This window comes from Ammodytes marinus (assembly GCF_949987685.1).
Source record: "Ammodytes marinus genome assembly, chromosome: 9".
Taxonomy (NCBI): Eukaryota; Metazoa; Chordata; class Actinopteri; order Uranoscopiformes; family Ammodytidae; genus Ammodytes; species Ammodytes marinus.
Window position 1 is genome coordinate 1,241,090 of NC_137213.1, and position 21,502 is coordinate 1,262,591.

Consider the following 21,502-nt stretch of genomic DNA (forward strand, 5'->3'; position numbering starts at 1 on the left):
ATGCTTGCAATAGGCTAGGCTTCATTTAAAAACATGTAGGCTTACTTAACTTGTGATTTTCCCAGAGCTTTTATGCACCAGATGCTATGCACTGACACTCGGCTCCCTCCTGTGGACTCGCGTCGACCCCCTCGCTCACGTCGGTCCCATCCTTTTATATAGACCATGGTACCCCTCCCCTGCTCATTCTGAAGCCTGTATTCATCATGGTATTCATGCCTGTGTTCTTGAAAGTCTACGCCGGACCGTACCAAGAGCGACAGAGAGTGGGGGTGTATTGATCAGTCCAGCAGTTGGACATGTTCTGTGTGTGTGATGATGGAGACTGATGCCCTGACCGTTACGTTCACGAGCTAGGCCTGGAGGTTGTTCTCTGGGCAGCAGGTTAGACAGAGAGGAGACAATACCTGGGCGGACTAGCGCGGCTTTTTATTTCCACCATTAAAGGAATAGCAGAGAGCCAGGCAGAGGGAGCACCGCAGTGCGAGCAGCCTGGACCCGCTCTATTGTCTCTGAGGCGGACGGTGTGGATTCACCGTCAACATGTCTGATGTGACGATGCTCTTGTTGTTACCAGTCCTATGTAGCATCATTAGCACATCCAGCGCTGCATCCTCAGCATCCCGTAAGTAGGCTAACACACACACACACACACACACACACACACACACACACACACGCACACACACACACACACACACACACACACACACACACACACACACACACACACACACACACACACACACACACACACACACACACACACACACACACACACACCTTGGCTGATTCGGTTTGCAGCAGCTCTGTGTACAGTAGTCTAAGATGTGGATGATCAGCAGGGCTGGGTTTGTAGCCTACTGTATTGTATTCTAAGGACACACACTCACACTATCTCATGGTTTTAACTAAAGCCAGCATCACACTGTCTGCTCAGGTGGAATGAAGTCAGGCACACTTTGTGTTCTCAATTGCTTCAAGTCAACCAAAGCAACAACAGCTCAAAGATGGTCCATTATCCAGTGCCAATAGCACAGAACAAAGGCCAATCAGGGTTATCCTGACCCTTGTTTAGGATTGACACCTTTTAACTGTCTCTCCGCTTAACAGTCTAGAAGTGTGGAGCTAGAAAGATGTGGACCTTCAAAATTGAGACTGCAGTCCCACCCTTAACAAATAACTTTTAAAAGTGTCAAATCGGTTCAACCTACAGCAGTTAATGTTAATTTCTGACGTTTAACAAAATGATTAGTAAAAAAAAAAAAAAAACCCTGGGTCAATTTTAATCCAATTTGGGTCATTTGTCTTTTATTATACTATGGTCTTAACCAGTAGCCTACTGTGTCTATGTTGCACCTACGGATTACGGTACATAAACACCACTGGATCACCAATCAGACTGTAATGGAACTATGTCATATTGCCTACATGTTGGTGGATAGATTAACCATAATGGTGGTTACTTTTTCCCATTATAATGTTATTTTTAATCTTAATATTGGTTCAAAATGTAAAGCAATAAGGGTGGTTACGTTTACCCCAATCTTATAGTATTTTTCTCTTTTATAGTAGGACATTAATTAAACCAAAAAATGTTTTATGTTTTTATAAACTATAGCCTAAAGGCCTTTGCACAGCGGGCGCGTTTTATTTGTGCGATTAATTCGTTAATTAACGAACGTATACAGAGTCAATACAAGCTTCCACACCAGCGCCGTAGTTTCGCTCCGCGAAACTGTTAGGCGTACTTCAAAATAAAAGTCAACTCACGTGTGTCCAGTGAAATGCTATTAATGTTTAGCCAGTGAAATGCTTTTACTGTAAAGCCGTAGCCTTAATGCTCCTTTTGTTGAACAGTAGCCTAACTTAACCGCTGCGCGCTGATTAGGGCTGGGTATTGTCAAGGACTTCGCGATACGATACGTATCACGATACACTGGTCACGATACGATCACGATCAGGGTGGGAAATTAACTTTTTTGCCCACCTGCCACAGTGGCGGGTGGATGCCAAATTTTACCAGTCACTTTTATTTTTTACCTGCCACCTTTTTCAAGCACTGCATAACATTTTGAATTGCACTACTCGTAGACTGTAGAAGAGGTGGGAAAAGCTGCTAACTGCTAATAGTGATGCTAACGGAACACGAGCGGAGAGGTGTATCTCCTGCTCTGACCGCAGCTGGGAGGGGCTGCTGCGCGAGGACCGGGAGGCTCCCGCTGCTCGTTGAGAAGCGTTAAAAGTGATATTTGCTTCGGCGAAAAAGTCACCAATTACACCAGAAAAAAAGCTAGATTTGTCGCTTGTCGCTGTTTTGAAAAAAAAGTCGCCAGGGGGGCTGAAAAGTAGCTAAATATAGCGACAAAATCGCTAAGTTGGCAACACTGCATGGATGTATTAAGAAGGTTAGCTTCGATGCTCGCGGCAAATGATTTCCCATGATGCTCTGGGAGAGTCTTGGACCAATCAAAGGTTTGGTTGGTTAGGTCATACACCTGTACACCAATGGGCGGCTGCCACGTTTGTGTGACGTAAACTAATGCTCCAAGGCAAAGCCCAAAGCCCGGGAGAGCTTCTATGTTTCTGTACACAGTGCTTGAAACCGTGAACACGTTGTAGTATATTTTGAAAAAATCCACCCGCCACTGTGGCGGGTAGACATGGCAAAGTCACCCGCCAATTTGAAAAAATACCCGCCATTGGTGGGTGGCGGGTGCTAATTTCCCACCCTGATCACGATATATCACGATATATTGCGTATCTTGATATATCATGATATATTGCGATATTCCATAAACAAGTTGCCTTGTCAAACATAACAGCACAATATATTGAAAATATATTGTGCTGTTATGTAAATATGTAAATAGGCCTATTTAATTTGTAATTTCAGAATAGTTACTTTTGGGCCAATAACAATTTTCCTTACAGAGGAGTCAGCAGAGATAGAGGAGCTCTAAATAGATACTGGATCGGATTGGTCCCATTTTTAGTTCTGATGAGTAATAAGTAATGAGTGTTTCCTTTGTCACAGTTTTGCACTGTTAAAGTTTTAAATGTGCAATGTTTGAAATGAAATTAATTAAACTAAATTAATATAATATTAAAATGTATTTCTAAATATTACTTTGGCCTCTTTTCTAAGCATGTACTGCTATATAATACTGTTATCTCAATGAAAAGTACTGAAACAGATGTATATGCAACAAAAAGAGTCAATTTATTATTTGGCCGGTAAAAAATGTACTTGGCCGGTAGATTCTTTCATCTACCGGTCCCCTTGGCAGGTGAGCCAAAAAGTTAGTTTACAGCCCTGCTTGTACTAACCGTACAGGACACAATGAAAATGAAAACACATCAGTGTGCTTTTGTGACACAGTGAATCTTAAAGCTCACATATTATGCACTTTGCTGTTAATTTTATATGGTCTAAGTAGTCTCTAATACTTATTTTTTTAGATGTTTGCTGAAAAACCCATTCAGATCATTTATTGTAGCAAGCCTCTATACCCTGATTGTCCTCTGGTCTCAGGATGACCTATATTTGTGCGATCTGGCTGGCCCCTCCCACCTCTCTGCCGGGCTTTCTTTATCTGGCCATGGGGCTCTCCCACCATCTCTGCCGTGCTCTCGCGATACTAGAGAGACACTGCGTGACTGCGAACACAGTGTTTACCCGGAGCTAAGCCATACTTTGAACAATTTGACATGACCTGACATGATTAAAACCAGTGAAAACAGTAGCTTCAAAGTTTGATTTCTACATGAATATCTTCCCATCCTTTGTCATGTTAAAAACGAGTCATTATTAGACTGCAAGGGGAAAGCTAAGTTAGTGTATTAGGAGCAAAACTTGGTGCTACAACCGAAGCTACATGGGTGCTAACGCTAAAAATAAGACTCAGACGATTTAAACCAGTGAAAACAGTAGCTTCAAAGTGTGATTTCAACAGGAATATCTTCCCATCCTTTGTCATGTTAAAAACGAGTCATTTTCAGACTGCTGTTGGGAATATAAACAGCGTGTTATGAGCAAAAGCTGGTTGCTTGTCCCAAAGCTAATAGCTATACACCAGTCAGGCAAAACTACCAATAAAAACTATTATTTTAGTTTCACCGTTTAAAAAAAAGCACAGGTAGCTTCCTATCCGTTGTGCTATTAAAAACGAGGCATAGACTGCTGTGGTTAAGATAAATTAGTGGAGTATGTAACATTCAGGCTGTACTATGGGCATCTTGTTGCTTAGCGGGGAAAGCAACATGGCTGTCGCTCGGGGCCGTGGACCAATAAGAAATGGGGGGGTGGGGTTATCATAGACTACTGCTAATGTGGGGGAGAAGCATGGACATAAAGAAAATATGGGGATGTGGCTGTGCAGTTTATGACGTCATAAACCGCGAGAATTCTGAACGGAGTATATTGGGGGGGAGGGGTGGGGGTTTCAGAAAGGGGGAGAGTGAGAAAAGGAGAGATAGTTATTTTTTTTTGATATTTTGGCAGTCTCTAGGCACACCGTGGACCCATGGATATGTTGGAACACATTTAAAAAGTGCATTTAGCATAATATGTGACCTTTAAGTATTCTTATAAACAAAACTGATCTAACTTCAATAGTCAGTATCCTAGAGGCTCAGGCCTGACAGCAGACATGGGTTTGAATCTGACCCATGGTTGTTCTGTGCATTTCATTCTTTCTCTGCCCCATTTCATATCTGTCTCTCTGCACTGTCCATAAAGCCGTGAAAAGCAAAAAATAAATAAAAAATAAAAGAAAATCATAAAAAATTAATAAAAAAATATCGATTTTTTGTTATAAAAATCGATACTGATATCGCGAAACTAAGTATCGCGATATATCGATATTTCGAGGCAGAGCACAAATCTTTCCCCAGCCTAAGTGGCGGGGGTGATGGTGCCGTGGAGACACCGTTCATGTTGTCTTCTAACTTTATAACTCGCTTGTGGGTATTTTGACAGCAAATGTTATAGACTACGCATGTGTGAGGTTGGAGCCGTGACGTCAGCGTTACCAGGGAAAATGGTTTCGGTGTTTACAAGAAACCAAAACCGTTGTGTTTTCCAAAAAATCCTCCCTGGGAGGGGATCTCAAAAACTTGCGGTTTCATGTGTGCGTTTGCTGTTTTCATGTAAATGATATAGTGCCCCTTAAATGTTTGTAGAGCTGTGGCTCAGATGCTTGATGAATGTCAGAGCACATCATAGGGGAGATGCTCATGCTGTAGCTACATGGTCTCACAGACCAGCAGGCTAATGAGGCTGAACTGAACAGCTACCTGGCTGTATGTTATACTGTAGCTTTGCTTCTTTTTGATTGTTTTTCATAAGGTGCAACTACCGCAAAAGACGATACGATAGACTACTGTTTTGGAGCAGCCGCAGCGGTCGGACGGCGGTTAAAACTTTTCACACTTTGTGTGGCCGCTCTGTGTTGCGAGCCGGTTAATGCACAGAGACGGCTCGGTGCAAGCCGACAGGCACAGTGAGCGAACAGCGCTGGCCGCGGCAGCTGCGTGATTATGGTGTCATCGTAGCAGCGGGACACAGTGTAGCCTTTAGAGGTCCGTCAGTGTAGACTGCTATTTTGGAACAGCCACCGCTCGCGCTGCTAATAGCAGAGGTCGGACGGCGGTTAAAACTTGTCGCGCATTATCACACTTTCTGTGTGGCCGCTCCTATATTCCCCCCGTGCTGTGAGCTTATAACGCCGGTAAATGCACAGAGACGGCTGAGCGAACAGCACTGGCTGCGGCAGCTATGGAGTCATCGTAGCAGCGAGACACAGTGTAGCCCACTGATTAATTTGATGGAGAGGAAAAGCACTACACAACAAACAGAGTGCTGCGCCGACATTTTTCGCTAAACACAAGACTCTCTTCACTCTTGCCCAGTGTTGCCAACTCGTCAGCAAGGAAAGTAGCTATTGGCTGTCCAAAAAGTCGCTAGAAGTCGCCAGATGACGTCATCGCCTAATTTGCATATTTGTAGACAGGGGTTTTATACAGTAATATTTGAATAGGTGAGGTTCTAGTGCGATGAACGTGACAATCGCATAAACAACCAGGCCTGCCCAGACAAATGACTGGGCCCCTGAAAAGGTCCAGTCATTGGGCCCCCTTTACTCATACTGAACTTGCATCAATGTGCATGATACAAGTGCATCAATATTGCCTGTTGTCCTGAAAGTTCTGGAGAAGATCGTAGCTGAGCAACTAATGGAACGTTTAGAGTATAACCAATTGCTTCATCCACAGCAGTTTGGGTTCAGACAAGAATACTTGTTTGCTTTTTGCGTGAAAATATTAAAGGACAAAGGAAACGTTGTCTGGGCAGTGTTCTTGGACCTAAACGCCTTTAAATCTTACCTGGGGGGGGGGGGGGGGGGACAGCAATGTGTTAGGGTCAATGAGGTGAAGTCCCATCTGTGTGCCAGCAGCATGGGTGTACCGCATGCACTTAGTCCATTGTTATTTACGATGTATAAATGACTCAGTGAATAACTTACTGGTTAATTGTTTTGATCATGCTGCCTTTGCTTTAAAGTTCATGTACGTAATTGACTGATTATATTGATGCTGTTTTATCAGTTTAATATTCTATATTCTATTATTTTATTTTCTCTTTGTTATTTCTTCCCATTTGGTTGTTTTTCTGTCTATCTTCGATTGTTTTCTTTAAAGAAAGCTTCTTGTGGACAGGACATGTTTGCTAAAACACTTAAACAATGCATGGTTTATCCAATGTCATTTTGATATATCAATATCAAATCAAATCTAAACTAACTCCTGCCTCAACCCTTTTTTAAATTAGATTTTTTAAATTGAATAAACATACTCACAAACTGTTCATATACAGATAACACAATATAAATAGAACATATGTTCCGCAGCTCTACACTGTTGAGGTCATTTTCCTGGTTCTCTGTCAAGAACATAATCCCTTGTTCCTTAGAACTGCTTATGCGTGGCTTGGTGTTTTGTAATGCATATGAAGAAGCTCATTACCATGCCCCGCACCTGTCATACACACACACACACACACACACACACACACACACACACACACACACACACACACACACACACACACACACACACACACACACACACACACACACACACACACACACACACACACTGCTGGTCCCCTCCCCTCCCCTCCCCCAACCAAACTCCAGCTATGATCTAGCCTAGGCAAGGCAAGGCAAGGCAAGGCAAGGCAAGGCAAGGCAAGGCAAGGCAAGGCAAGTTTATTTATATAGCACAATTCAGACACAAGGCCACTCAAAGTGCTTTACAGGGGCAAGATTAGAATACATAAAACACATTATAAAACATTTAAAAGCGAATAAAAGAAGCAAAAAAAAAAAAAAAATTAAAAATTAAAACTCGATTTAAAAACATAATAAAAGAAGTAAATATAATGAAAATTGCAAGTTAAAAAGGAAACAAAAAAGTCTTCAGACTCGATTTAAAAGAACTGAGAGTTGCAGCAGACCTCAAGTTCTCTGGGAGTTTGTTCCAGATTGTTGGTGCATAAAAACTAAAAGCTGCTTCTCCTCGTTTAGTCCTAACTCTAGGGACTGTAAGTAGACCTGTCCCAGACGACCTAAGGGCTCTGGACGGTTCATAACTTATCAGCATATCAGTAATGTATTTTGGCCCTAAACCATTTAGTGCTTTATAAACCAACATCAGAGCCTAGCTTAATCCAGGCATGGCTTTTCACAATGTCACCAAGCACAAAAAGTCTTATTTCTGAATACAAACTACAGCTTCTGTAGCAAAATAAACTGGGTAAAAGAGGGGGCGCCATGTTGCAGATGATACAGGAGAAGGCAGAAGAAAGAGACTGAAGTCCATCATCAAAGACCATTTTCTTAGTCTGACAAGAAGGCATATAGTATGCTGTAGCATATTTTTTTTTTGTGACAGGACGTTGTGGTATTTCATTTGTCACTTTCCATGGTATTTAAAGGGGGATTTTCACCATCTTACATCAGTGTATGCTAACATTTGCAAATTAACACTTAAGGTTTTGCCGCTCTTTAGTTCATTTGTTCAATAAGTATATGAGGCGTTTAAAATCTTGACCTGCTGGTGGTCAACAGTCAGGGCTCAAATCACTGGACTTCTGCAGACTGACTGAATTACTGCTGATGTGTGTGTGTGTGTGTGTGTGTGTGTGTGTGTGTTTTTGTGTCTTTGGTTCAGGGAGTTGTGAGGACAGCTTGGCCACTCCTCTCCCCTTCAGCTCCTTCACCAGTTCGTCAGCGTATTCCCAGGGATATGAAGCTGGGTATGCCAAGCTCAATAGGAAACAAGGTATGCCTTAGTAATTACACATACTGTATACTTCATGCTCTTATGTACTGTTATGTTCATATTCTAAATAGTGTTGGTTTGTATACTGATTAGACATGAATACTACTTGTAGCTGTTGCATTGCATGTGATTTAGGTTAATATGTATTTCTTTAAACATGCAATGCAAATAGTAACACATGTGAATAGATAGGGAGGGTCCTCTTCTTTATGGGTAGGGTTTATATTCTTCTGGGCCTGGTTTCCCGATAACGTCCTCCCTTAGCACGCTACGAAGACTCCTACGTTATGACTTACCAAAGTTGTTTACCTCTGTAGTCATGGTTCCCAAACGGTCTCTTAGGAGAAACACTCCTTACATTGTTCGTAGACGGCGCTGTCCAGAAAGAAAGTGCTGAAATCGATTGCTCAGAGTTCGAGTTTACATTTCATGCGCAGGTGCATGACAGCACTATATTATAAAACGTATCGCAGTCATTGCGAATAAAAGATTGCTAGAAATCCTTCTAGGCGTTGTCTTTATAGGCTGCATAATCAAATCTACCCGTGCATTTCTAGTGTAATATAAAGTCATAAATGAGTTTGATTAAACTCATTTATGAGTTTTGGACCACTTGTTTTATAATCGAAGTATCTTTTAAGAACACTAATCACGTTTCGTAGCGACTCAGTAATGAAACTGAAAGTAGATATAATATCGCCAAAAGCCTATATCAATAAAAAGGTTCTAGTGTTAACCATGTTCGAACATACTACCAAAGTCTATACTGATTTTAAAAAAGATATAGAAAATATAGAAACAGCGGAGGAGATTAAAGTTAAGATTGTTTCCTGCACTTATTTTCTTCATGAATTACTTTAAACAATTGGTGAAACACAACACTGGCAATGTGGCAGTTACATGAGCAACAGAGATGTCACTCATGTCTGTTTTACGCATGGTGCTTTAACGGAATGATATGTGGGGGTCTGTATCTCTGGCGATGCCACAGCGATCGCAGGGACTTTCACTTGTGTCATTAAACTCATAAATCTGACTGTATTTCATATCAAAGGGACACAGCGATGACTGTATTAAATATCAAACTGATAAAAACGATCCGAATGTATATCACGTATAAAGTATTTTCATATTGGCGGACATTGCATCCATTTAGTTAATGCTGATTGTCTAGTCAGTTAGATTACTAAAACATACTTGTTCATATAGTTTGAACACTTTGTGAATCAGAGTGAATGGTAGTCTGCTAAAATATCAAATAATAATAATAATAATAATAATAAATTCTATTTATATAGCGCTCTTCTCTCACTCAGAGCGCTTAGCCTACTTTAAATATACGTGATACACTATATACAGTTGGATCGTTTTTAACAGTTTGTTATTAAATACAGTCATCGCTGTGTCCGTTTGATATGAAATACAGTCAGATTTATTAGTTTAATGACACCAGTGAGAGCTGAAACATCCCTACGGTAGAGCTAAGAAGGCTCTGAGGGCGTTCCAGACCAACCTTACCAACGTATGACGTACGAAAGAGATTCGTAGCAAAGAACGTTTCGGAAAACAGGCGAAATGTTAAGTAGGAACTCTACGTAGGGGTTACGAATGACGTGGCGTTAAGAAGGCTCTAAGAAGGCTTCGGGAAACCGGCCCCTGGACATGAATGCTTGTTTGCCAGCACTCACTCTTTCATCATGCCTGTGTCCACGATCTTCAAGTAAGCCACTGCAGCTACTGTCATCATTGCCATAGAACAATCTGAAAAAATTAGAATTCCCTGAACGAGCGGCTGATGGGGAAGCTTGAGCATAAGTGAATATTCTTTATCTCATTGGACAGTTCTGGGTCTGATAAAGCCCATCTGAAATGTGCAGCATTGCAGTCAAATAGTATGGTAGCTTCCTGGTCAGGGCTAAAAATATGCCAATGTGCGTCACGTCTTTCTTTAAGGGAGGACCACCCAACATTTATAAGTGTGTCATAAGCATCTCCTGTGATGAACCTTAAAGCAGAGTGAAAAACAGAGTCCAGGAGTTTAAGACATGAATGTGATGCATGCCGGTAATCACATCACCGTAATTAAGGACAGACATGAAAACTGCCTCAATTTTGCCTCGATGGACATATAAATTTGGGTGCTGCACATAAGATGTCTAGCAGCAGAGCTAATGTTAGTATCCAAGTCCGCAATTCACAAAACGCAGTACTGTGGCCTAGGACTGGCCCGAATTATTCAAATATCCGAGTATTCGTTTGTTAAATTAGTATTCGGAGCTCAATTCAGTATTCGGTTTATTCGTTTTTTTTTAAATTTTCTTTTCAAATTTTTTTTTTTTTAAATTTTTTTTGCAAAGGTAGCTCAAACTGCAGTATATTTTGTCAGCAAACAATATTTGGATACACAAGTTATAAAACAATTGTAAAATACAAATTAGACGTTCATTTAAAATATATTATCGAATTATTTGAACTTTGACCTAGTTGGCCGCTGCCCTTTGCGCAACCGGTGATATCAGCTGTAGTAGGCTACGTGATGTTACAAGAGTGAGGCAAACTAAAAGCGGCACCAAGCGCAGGAGGGAGAGAGAGATGGAGGAAGAATAGATTGTGTTCCTAATAACTCTATAGGCTACCACAACATTAGCGCGATTTCAGAAGGAAATGTAATGCTTATGCTTGGCGTAATGCTAACGTTAGCTTAGCTCAGCTGTTTGTTTACATCAGCCATCATCAACCGTGACTTGCTTGCATCATGGGAATAGGTGGTCAATAATGGATATAATATGGACAAAAAAGACTATCAATATTGGATCTTTGTATGGATTTATAAATCGCCGAAAAGATGCATGTTCCTGGATGAATTGATAAGCTCCTGCATGGGTTATGATGGCGCAGAGGACAGCTGATTTGGAACGAAAAACAGCTGTTGCCTCCACGGGGAAAAAGTAAGGAAGCATCAACAAACTACGCAGCTTGCTGTCTCGGCTCACACACTCGGTTTCAGTGAGTACACTGGCATTATTAATGTTGGTTTGATGGTGTGTTTTTCTGGAACGAATATCCGAATATTCGCTCGGAAAAACCAACGAATACTCGAAGCCTGAAAAATGGCATTCGGGCCAGCCCTACTGTGGCCTGCCCTAATACCAAGTTGGAGCACGCTCCAAACGGAAGCACTAGCTAGAAATGATTTTAACTGACTAACTTATTGTGATTCTAGGATTTTTGTCACCATCTTTATGTAGGGAATTACGTGAGATTCTTCAGAATTTTAGGAACTATACCAGAAGAGATGGAAAGATTTAAAATATAGGTTATTACAAGAGGGCTTGATTGAAAACAGGTCCAAATTGTCCTCTCCCATTTACTTCTTGGTTGATGGCGAGGAGCGCATCTACAACAACACTTGTGGGAACAGGGTCAAGGGTGAACAGAGGAGTCAGACAGACAGGCGGTAGATTATGACATTTTGAAAGAGTTGACCAGCAGCTACTACATGTTTATTAAAAGCTAAACCAATCTCTTTTTGATCATTTAGATTGTGATCATTTATTTTTATCTGAATGGGAACTGTGCTAGAATAATTTTTATTATAATTCACAGCCTTCCAAAATAGTGCAGGGTTAGCCCCTATCTCACTGGGCTGCGACTGTTTGCGACAAGTTGGAGACACAAAATTGCGACAAAATATGCCAATTTGCGACAATTTTCACTTGCAGTCTCACTGAGTTGCTACTTACGACACGTTTGCGAATGTCCTTGCCGGGAGGTCGCATTTATGTCTCACGAACGTCTGGCGAGTGTTGCACGAACGGAATGTCACTCTCATTTTTGTCTCAAAGCAGTCGCAATTTAGTTTCATATGTCGCCAAACACTCACCAAACCCTCGCAAAGTTGTCACACATCTCGCACTTTCTGACTCGCGGAGACTAAATTGAGAAGGGTTTGCGACGCGTGCGACACACCTGCGACGACTCTGAGACTATTTTGAGACTAGATTTGTCGCACACTTTGAACATGTTCAAAATTCATGCGACAGGACTGCGCGGCTCTGCGACTCATGCGAGGAAATTGAGACCTCCGCGAACGTTTAGAGACAGTTTAGAGACTCGTTTGCGAATGCAGTCTCCAACTTGTCATCAAGTTGATCATCAAAAAGACTTGCTGATTAAAACCTTTTTAAAAAATGCTTCTGATACTGAACATACTTTTTGAATTTGAATCTATTGAAATAAGAATGATACAACCGTGTGGTGGTAACCAGGAAATGTATCTCATTAAATAGAAATAAAGAAATGTTAAATCTTCAGGATTGCTGCTTCAACAGCATTCACTTGCAAATGAAATAATGAAATAATGAGCAAAACACCTACAGGTTCATAACACACCTAGTATATGTCTAAACAGTATGTGACCTGCTGTCCTACTGTCAGTAAAAGGGCTTGAATTGTATTGTATTTCCTCTGATATTGAAGAAAACAAAGTTTGTCAATCATTCAGTTCCACTGCCTAGACGCTTTGTGATGAATCCATGAACCTGGAGTCTCTTAAACACACAGTACCTTCACAACACTGCTCTAAGCTGAACACACTTCTGATAGTTTGTTCCAAATGTTCCAGATCCATTTCCCTGCTCTTTTTCCTTGTGTGTTCCTCCCATCCTTCCCCCTGTACTCTCCTACATCTCCCATGAACACTAGGGTCTGGAGGCTGGTCGCCCCTGGATACAGACCGTTACCAGTGGTTACAGGTAGACCTGGGTTCTAGGAAGCAGGTGGTTGCTATAGTGACACAGGGTCGCTACAGCAGCTCTGATTGGACCAGCAAGTACAGACTGCTTTACAGTGACACAGAGACAAACTGGAGGCCTTACCTACAGGATGGAGACATCTGGGTGAGGAAACATCTGTTTCATTCATCTGAAACAGAGTCCCTTAAACTGTAGGGACTCTGGATTTTGTCTGTTGCTTTTTATTTCGTTTTATGTTTTAATGGTTGCAAGTTTGAAACACTGTATTTCTGCTATCTTGCCCGGGTTCCCTCGGAGAAAAAAAGAAGAGATCTTGCAATCTCAATGGGACTTGCCTGTTGTTGCCTATGTTCTATTATAGATTTGGAAATGAAACTGACTATGCATTACACGGACTGTGTGTTGAAGTTCCTTGAGCTTGTTTGGTGTGTGTGTGTGTGTGTGTGTGTGTGTGTGTGTGTGTGTGTGTGTGCATGTGCGTGTTTCAGACCTTTGAGGGGAACGTGAACAGTGAGGGCATGGTCCGCTATGAGCTGCAACACTCGGTCCTGGCTCGCTACATGCGCTTGATCCCAGTAGACTGGAGCAGGAAGGGACGCGTAGGAGTGCGCCTGGAACTGCTAGGCTGCTCCCACTGTGAGGACACTGCTCACACACTTTAATATTGAAGTATCAACGCTCAACTCAGCAGCAAGCGCTATTGTTCTTGTAATTCCAGCAAATTATTGTTCTTCTACAACAAAAAAACCCACCCTGAATTTAATCTGTACAATAGGTAACAAAAATAAAAATAAATGTTGATTCCTAATTAGTCCACCAACAGTCCTTTGTAACTGTTACAGTAAAGAGCTGTATTAGAATGAATTCCAAACAGAAACTGACCTGTACCTCACTCACACACAAATACACATAAGAAACAAGCACTGACACACACACACAGGCACACGCACTCACACGCAAGTACGCGCGCGCACACACACACACACACACACACACACACACACACACACACACACACACACACACACACACACACACACACACACACACACACACACACACACACACACACACACACACACACACACACACACACACACACACACACACACACACACACACACACACACACACACACACAAGACATTTGGCAACGTTGACTTGTCCACTGTGATCCTGTGCTCTTTGATCCCAGATGGGTTTTCCTGGCAGTAAAGATATTGCTTTGTCTTCCAGGGGCGGATGTAATAAGTTTTGATGGCCACGGCATCATCCCTTACCGCTTCAGGAGTAAGAAGATGAAGATAGCCAAGGATGTGATCTCTCTGAAGTTTAAAAGCACGGCTGGCTATGGGGTGCTCCTCCATGGGGAGGGCCAGCAGGGAGACTACCTGTCCCTGGAGCTCCGCAGGGCCAGGCTCAAGCTCAGCATCAACCTAGGTAGCCTTCCATAAGGAACAACTACACCACTGTATCCACAGATGATAGAAGAAGTTAAAGTGTATTCTATTCTGCTGACAGAAGTGAATCATCAACAACCTGTTTGTGTGCGTGTGTGTGTGCATGTGTTCTCGTGTGCGTTAACGTGTGTGTGCATGTGTGTGTGTGCGTGTGTGTGCGCATGTGTGTGCGTTTGCCCACGTGTTTACTTGTGTGTGCGCGCGTGTGTGTGTGTTTGTGTATGTGTGTGTGTGTATGGCATGTGTGCATGTCTGTGTGCATGTGTGCGTGTGTGTGTGTGACATCTGCAGGCAGTAACCAGTACAGTTCCATCCAGGGTCACACCTCAGTGACCAGTGGCAGCCTATTGGATGATGACCACTGGCACTCTGTTGTCATAGAGCGTTTCCGTAGGAACGTCAACTTCACGCTGGACCAGCACACGCAGCAGTTCAGGACCAATGGAGAGTTTGACCACCTGGACCTGGACTATGAGGTAAAGACCCTCTCTGCCCCACACTGACTGTATGGTTCTATGAGGTAAAGACCCTCTCTGCCCCACACTGACTGTATGGTTCTATGAGGTAAAGACCCTCTCTGCCCCAAACTGACTGTATGGTTCTATGAGGTAAACTCTGCCCCACACTGACTGTAGACCCCCTCTCTGCTCCACAGTGACTGTATTGCCTCGTTTCCATCGAGTACAGCGGGTCGGGTCGGAGCGTTTATTTTGGCTTTCCATTTGCCAAAAGTTGGGTAGGGTACAGATATAAGCTCACCTAACCGCTCTAAGCCGCTCCCATTTTCGGTACTCCTCCGTTGGGGTACCAGCCCCCTGAAAGAGTGCCGAAAAGGTGGAGCTACACACTGCCGTCCGTTGATTGGTCGACAGAATAATTTCCGCCATGTGTAGTCACCTCGGCAAGAGTGAAGAGAGTCTTGTGTTTGGGCGAAAAATGTGAGCGCAGCACTGTTTATTGTGTGGTGTTTTTCCTCGTAATTAAATTAATCAGGGGGCTACACTGTGTCCCATTGCTACGATGTCACGTAGCTGCCGCAGCCAGCACTGTTCGCTCGCTGTCTCTGTAGGCTTGGACAGAGCCGTTTCTCTGCATTTACCAGCGTAACACACACAACAACACGGGGGGAATAAATAAAGAAGCGGCTGGGTTGACCAAGCAAAAACGAGAGACCGCTGGCTTGACCACAGTTGTTCCACAGCCCGATAGTTTGAACCATATTCTGGCGGCGGCTATCGCAGTCCAGCCTAAACCCTGCCCTACCAGTAAGGGTAGGGTCGGCGGTGGAAACACCACCGAGATTCTTTAAAGCGAGCTGTCCCACTCTGAGCCGCTCCAACCCGACCCGCTCTAATTGGTGGAAACGAGGCATATGGTTCTATGAGGTAGACCCTCTCTCTGCCCCACAGTGACTGTATGGTTCTATGAGCCTCTCTGCTCAAAAGGTTAAAATCTTACATATAGAATTTTGGTGTAATATCTAGTCAAAGTATCTCATGACACTTAAAGGTGCACTATGCAGTATAATGAAAGAGTGGTTTTTTAAACATTCAGTTTACAAAAATATTTTCTCATCATGTTATTGTTAGTATTAAATAATTCTATCATCATAAATCAAAACTACTTTCTTTTGAGGCACCTGGAACCAAACGTAAGACTATAATGTGTTTATAAACCAAACTGTGGGCCCTGCTGCTGTAAACAACAACAGTGAAACTTAAAAGGAAGTTTTCTAACTTAAAACCGTGTTCCAGGGATCACATTTTCCTGTGAGGATAGTTTGTTTATTCAGTTATGAGAATAAACCTTAGAAAAAGTTACATAGAGCACCTTTAATATGCTACCTATGACACGAGAGCTCTTCCTATTACTAGTAACAAATTACTCAATATGAGTATTTCTAGCTAACTTCAAAATATAGCTAATCTTGAAATGCTTAAATATAACATAATAATAATATTTTAGGTGATTCTTTTAAATCTAGAACAGTGCCACTGTATTGTTTCACTCACTCCATCATGTCAACATATATTATTTCATTCATTTTTAAAAACTCAAATTTGAACTTTTGTTTTGTGTATGCGGAATACCTAATGGTTGTGATGTTGATGCAGCAGCTGACACATTAGAAATCATCTTATCTTTTCTTTACTCACAGTGTTCATATTGGGCTACGACCTAGATAGAACATCAGACATACAGTGTTAACACATAATGAGTTAGAGCGTGCAGTCATTGGTAAGACTAATATAGGAAACAGATGAGTGTCATAAGTCCATACTGTGTGTTCTCAGATCAGTTTTGGAGGGCTGCCTGTGTCGGTGAAGCCCAGCTCTGGAGGCAGACACAACTTTGTGGGCTGTATGGAGGGGATCACCTACAACGGAGACAACATCACCAGCCTGGTCCGCAGGAAGAAGGTGGACACTTCCAGCTTTGTAAGTCAACTCTGTGTGTGTGTGTGTGTGTGTGTGTGTGTGTGTGTGTATGTGTTCTTATAAATTTAACAACTTAAGGTTGTAACCTTTGGTGTGAAGACTTGGTTTTAAGATTCAGGTTAGGATTAGGTTTAGACAATGACATTTTGTTTGATGGTTAAGCTTAGGTTAATGGAGAAGTAAGCAAAATTATTTAGCTAACTTCCTGTCAGTGACTGCAGTTAGCAGTCCCCTCCCTCGTCCCTAGATCACCACATTAACACACAGTGGTCTTCACGCAGCGAGTTATCTAGCTTCATTTCAGATCTGTAAGAACGATAAAACATGATAAAAACCATAAAAACAAACATTGGGAAGGATTTTTACCTGCTCCGCCATTGTAACATTCACCCCTCCATTGCTCTCTGTATGTTCACGGGCTGAGAGATGTGCCCCTGTGTAGCATTCTATCTTCTTATTGGATAAAGGGTTGTAGCATACACAGAGCGAGTGACTGAGAGACCTGTGTTATGAACCGCACACATTGTGATGCAGTGATCACTGTATGAATAAAGAGCGTGTAACATGTATATCAACAAAAATATATCTCTTTCTTACTGCTTTAATGGCTGTGTGTGAAGGGTATTCTGTGATGGGAACCTGTTTGTTACGGTTAGAAACTGGACCCAAGAGCAGACAAGAGGCAGAGTAGGATTGATGAAAAATGGTGGACACTGGCTTTAACTTAGAAACATGGAAGGTGGGGTGTACGTGCATAGATGGGGGCAGCTTGAGCTTGACAGCAGAGGGGTTGATAATGGCAACAATCGGGAAGGGACCAACAAAACGAGGGGTAAGTTTCTTTGAACAAGTTTGCAGAGAGAGATCTTTTGATGAAAGCCATACCTGCTGTCCCACCTGGTAGGCAGGAGCGGGAGCCCTGTGGCGATCCGCCATGCGCTGGTTTTGTTCCGCAGAGCGCAGCAGAGCGGAGCGAGCACCCCTCCACACCCTGCGGCAACGGCGGAGATGGTGCTGGACTGAGGGGACGGAGATGTCGTCCTCTTGAGAGGGGAATAAGGGTGGCTGGTAACCAAGGGAACACTCAAAGGGGGACATGTTGGTAGCAGCACAGGTCATTGAGTTATGAGCATACTCAATCCAGGGTAGATGGTCGCTCCAGGCAGAGGGGTTGCGTGCAGCCATGCAACGCAGTGCGGAACCAAGGTCCTGGTTTGCTCTTTCAGCCTGCCCATTAGTCTGAGGGTGGTAACCAGATGACAGGCTGACCGAGGCCCCTAGCGCCCGGCAGAAAGCTTTCCATACTTGGGAAACGAATTGGGGACCACGGTCAGAGACGAGGTCAGAGGGAATCCCGTGGAGGCAAAAGACATGCTGCACAAGCAGCTGGGCAGTCTCGGTGGCAGTGGGGAGTGTAGGAAGGACAATGAAGTGAACAGCCTTTGAAAATCTGTCCACAACGGTGAGTATTACTGTGTGGCCTTTAGAGGGAGGAAGACCAGTAACGAAATCAAGCCCAATGTGAGACCAGGGCCGACCAGGAACAGGGAGGGGGCGTAGCAGACCAGCAGGGGGTTGATGGGAGGACTTGGCCCGAGCACAAACCGTGCAGGCAAGAACGAATGCCCGGGTGTCAGCGTCCATCGCTGGCCACCAAAAATGCCTCTTCAGGAGTGACAGAGTGCGACCCACGCCAGGGTGACAGGCAAAGCGTGATGTGTGGCCCCACACGCATCGACCTCCACGATGAACTGCCTGGAGGGATCCGGTTGGATAAGAATGGGGGCAGACGAGAAAAGCCTTTTAAGACCAGAGAAGGCAGCCTCTGCCTCAGGCGTCCAGGCAAATGGGAGGGCAGGATACGTGAGACGAGTGAGAGGGGCTGCAACCCTGCTGTTATCATGGATGAACCTCCGGTAAAAATTGGCAAATCCCAGAAACTTCTGTAGTTTCTTGCGGGAATCAGGGATGGGCCAGTCTGTCACTGCACTGACCTTCTCGGGACAGGTCCTCACTTGCCCGCTCTCAACTCACACTTCTCGGCCTTCACATATAGTTTGTTCCCCAACAGCCACTGAAGAAGTTGCCGGACGTGTTCCTCCTGGTTGCGAGAAAAAATAAGGATGTCGTCTAAATAGACAAAAACTGAGCGGTTGAGAAAGTCCCGGAGGACGTCGTTTACCAGGTTCTGGAACACGGCAGGGGCATTAGTGAGGCCGAAGGGCATGACAAACTACTCAAAGGTACTCAAAGTGGCCGAGGGGGGGTGTTAAAGGCCGTCTTCCATTCATCGCCTTCACGGATACGCACCAGGTGGTAGGCATTGCGTAGGTTAAAATTAGAGAAGACTGTGGCGCCCTGCAGCGGCTCGAATGCGGAACTGATGGGGGGCAAAGCATACTTGTTCTTAACTGTAATGTTATTGAGTCCCCTGAAATCAATACATGGGCGAAGTGACTTTTTGGCCACAAAAAAGAAACCTGCACCAACAGGAGAAGAGGAGGGTCTCATGAGGCCAGCCGAAAGAGAATCCTTAATATACTACTCCATGGCCTCCCTCTCAGGACAGGACAAGTTATACAGGCGACTGCTTGGCAAGGGTGCACCGGGAAGGAGATCAATGGCGCAGACATAGGGGCGATGAAGAGGCAGGGTGAGCGCACAACACTTACTAAACACCTCTCCCAGGTCATGATAATTTGAGGGAACCAAGGAGAGGTCGGGGTTTCCTGAGGCAAGGGAACACCTCCCTCTGCTGGAGACAGGGCAGATTGTAAGCAGGTGGAATGAAAATATGTGCTCCAACTCACCACCTTGCCAGAAGACCAGTCAAATTGGGGATTGTGCCGCTTCAGCCAGGGGTGTCCCAGAACCAGGGGAGTAAGGGGAGACAGGATGACATTAAACTGAAGCATCTCGTGGTGATTACCAGAAACAATTAACTCAAGGGGCTTAGTACAGTGAGTAATAAGGGCCAGGTGACGGCCATCTAAGGTGTTAGCATTTAAGGGAGAGGGTAATTGTTCCAAATTAATGCCAACCTGAGACGCGAAGTCGGCGTCAATGAAATTCTCATCCACTCCCGAATCCACCAGGGCTGATACAGGAAAGGGATGACGAGGAACAGGAGAGTGGCATCCAGCAGTGAGCGTGAACAGTGAGAAACGGGGACGGAGGGGGCGTGGCTCAGCAGGACCCTGAGTCTCACTGCTGAGCCCTGTCTTTTGGCAACGACGTACAGGTGGAGATGAGATGCCCGGGCAGCGCACAGTACAGACCCACTCCGGTCTTAATCCGATGAAGCCGCTCTGCCTGGGTGAGACGTGTGCAGAGGTGGGCAGAGTAGCCAAAAAATGTACTCAAGTAAAAGTAAGTTACTTTAAGATTATAATTACTCAAGTAGAAGTAAAAGTACTCATAAAAATTATTACTCGAGTAAGAGTAAAAAAGTATGCAGTGAAAAGACTACTCAAGTACTCAAGAGTACAAGTAGGCCTACTGAATTACTCCGGATTTATTTTTGAAATATACAGAGCAACACAAACGGTACAGAATAGACACGAACATAATATAAAACAGCAATGTTCAAATAAAGATATGTTAAATAACATAATTTTAAATAAAACAATAAATAAGGTATTTAAAAATCAAATGAATAACCCTTGAACTCAAACAATAATAAATTAATTATCTGCCAAATTAAATACATCACCCTTCAAATAAAATGATAATAAATTAGGCTTGTCCAAAATTATATTAATTAAAACCAATACACTTATAACACTGTTGCAATTGTTTTGCACATACACATTTTAAAACAAATTCCTACAATATGTCACTGGCCCTGAGAAAATTATCTAGGTTGTGTTTAGCCCCAAAAATATAAAACACACACAATTAAACTTCGTTACACATCAAAACCTGACTGGCACACTCACTTAACGTATGAAACTACAGAGTGGCTGAACAAAGAGACCACTCTCAGGGGCCACTCACACTAGTGCCGCGGCCCCGTGCCAAAGCTCATTAGCATACTAAAGTCCAGAACGTTTGGCTAGTGTGACCACGCCAACTGTATTCCAGCACGGAACAGCCCCTTGGCCACGGCACACCTGGGAGAGGTGTGCCGTGGCCAAAGTACAGATGCTAATGAGATGACACGCGCACAAGCAAGCGCACAGGCGGCGTTCCTGACGTGAATTTATTAAGGATGCATTGTCCGTTAACGTCCGCTGCCTTACTAGTCGGCACCAGAATTGCCCACCACTTGGACTTGTAGCTATAATGTGTGAGAATTAACGTGTGTGTAAGCCTAGGTGTGGGCTAATAAAAGAGGGAGAGAGCTAATTAGGTCGGCTCAGAAAGCACAGCAAAAAGGTTTTCGTGTTTACTCACGTTCGTCAGATGATTTTTTTTCTTTTTCCTCCCGTCAGCTGTCATAACTGCATTTACGCATGGCGGTGGAGACGCACCCAAAACAGTGATAAGGAAACAGTAGCCTACA

The 21,502-nt window shown here is 43.5% G+C and overlaps 1 protein-coding gene across 1 annotated transcript in view; it reads left to right on the plus strand.

The window, feature by feature from the left end:
- Nucleotides 1–508: 508 nt before the first annotated feature.
- The window catches only part of cntnap2b (contactin associated protein 2b), a 64,787-nt gene continuing 43,793 nt past the window's right edge, over nt 509–21,502 (plus strand). Inside the window, exons 1-7 of the mRNA XM_080033600.1 lie at nt 509–625; nt 8,236–8,346; nt 13,051–13,244; nt 13,589–13,736; nt 14,337–14,540; nt 14,852–15,036; nt 16,855–16,998. Coding sequence (XP_079889726.1) covers nt 544–625; nt 8,236–8,346; nt 13,051–13,244; nt 13,589–13,736; nt 14,337–14,540; nt 14,852–15,036; nt 16,855–16,998 — 1,068 coding nt within the window. The 5' untranslated portion in view covers nt 509–543. The remainder of the gene's footprint in view (nt 626–8,235; nt 8,347–13,050; nt 13,245–13,588; nt 13,737–14,336; nt 14,541–14,851; nt 15,037–16,854; nt 16,999–21,502) is intronic.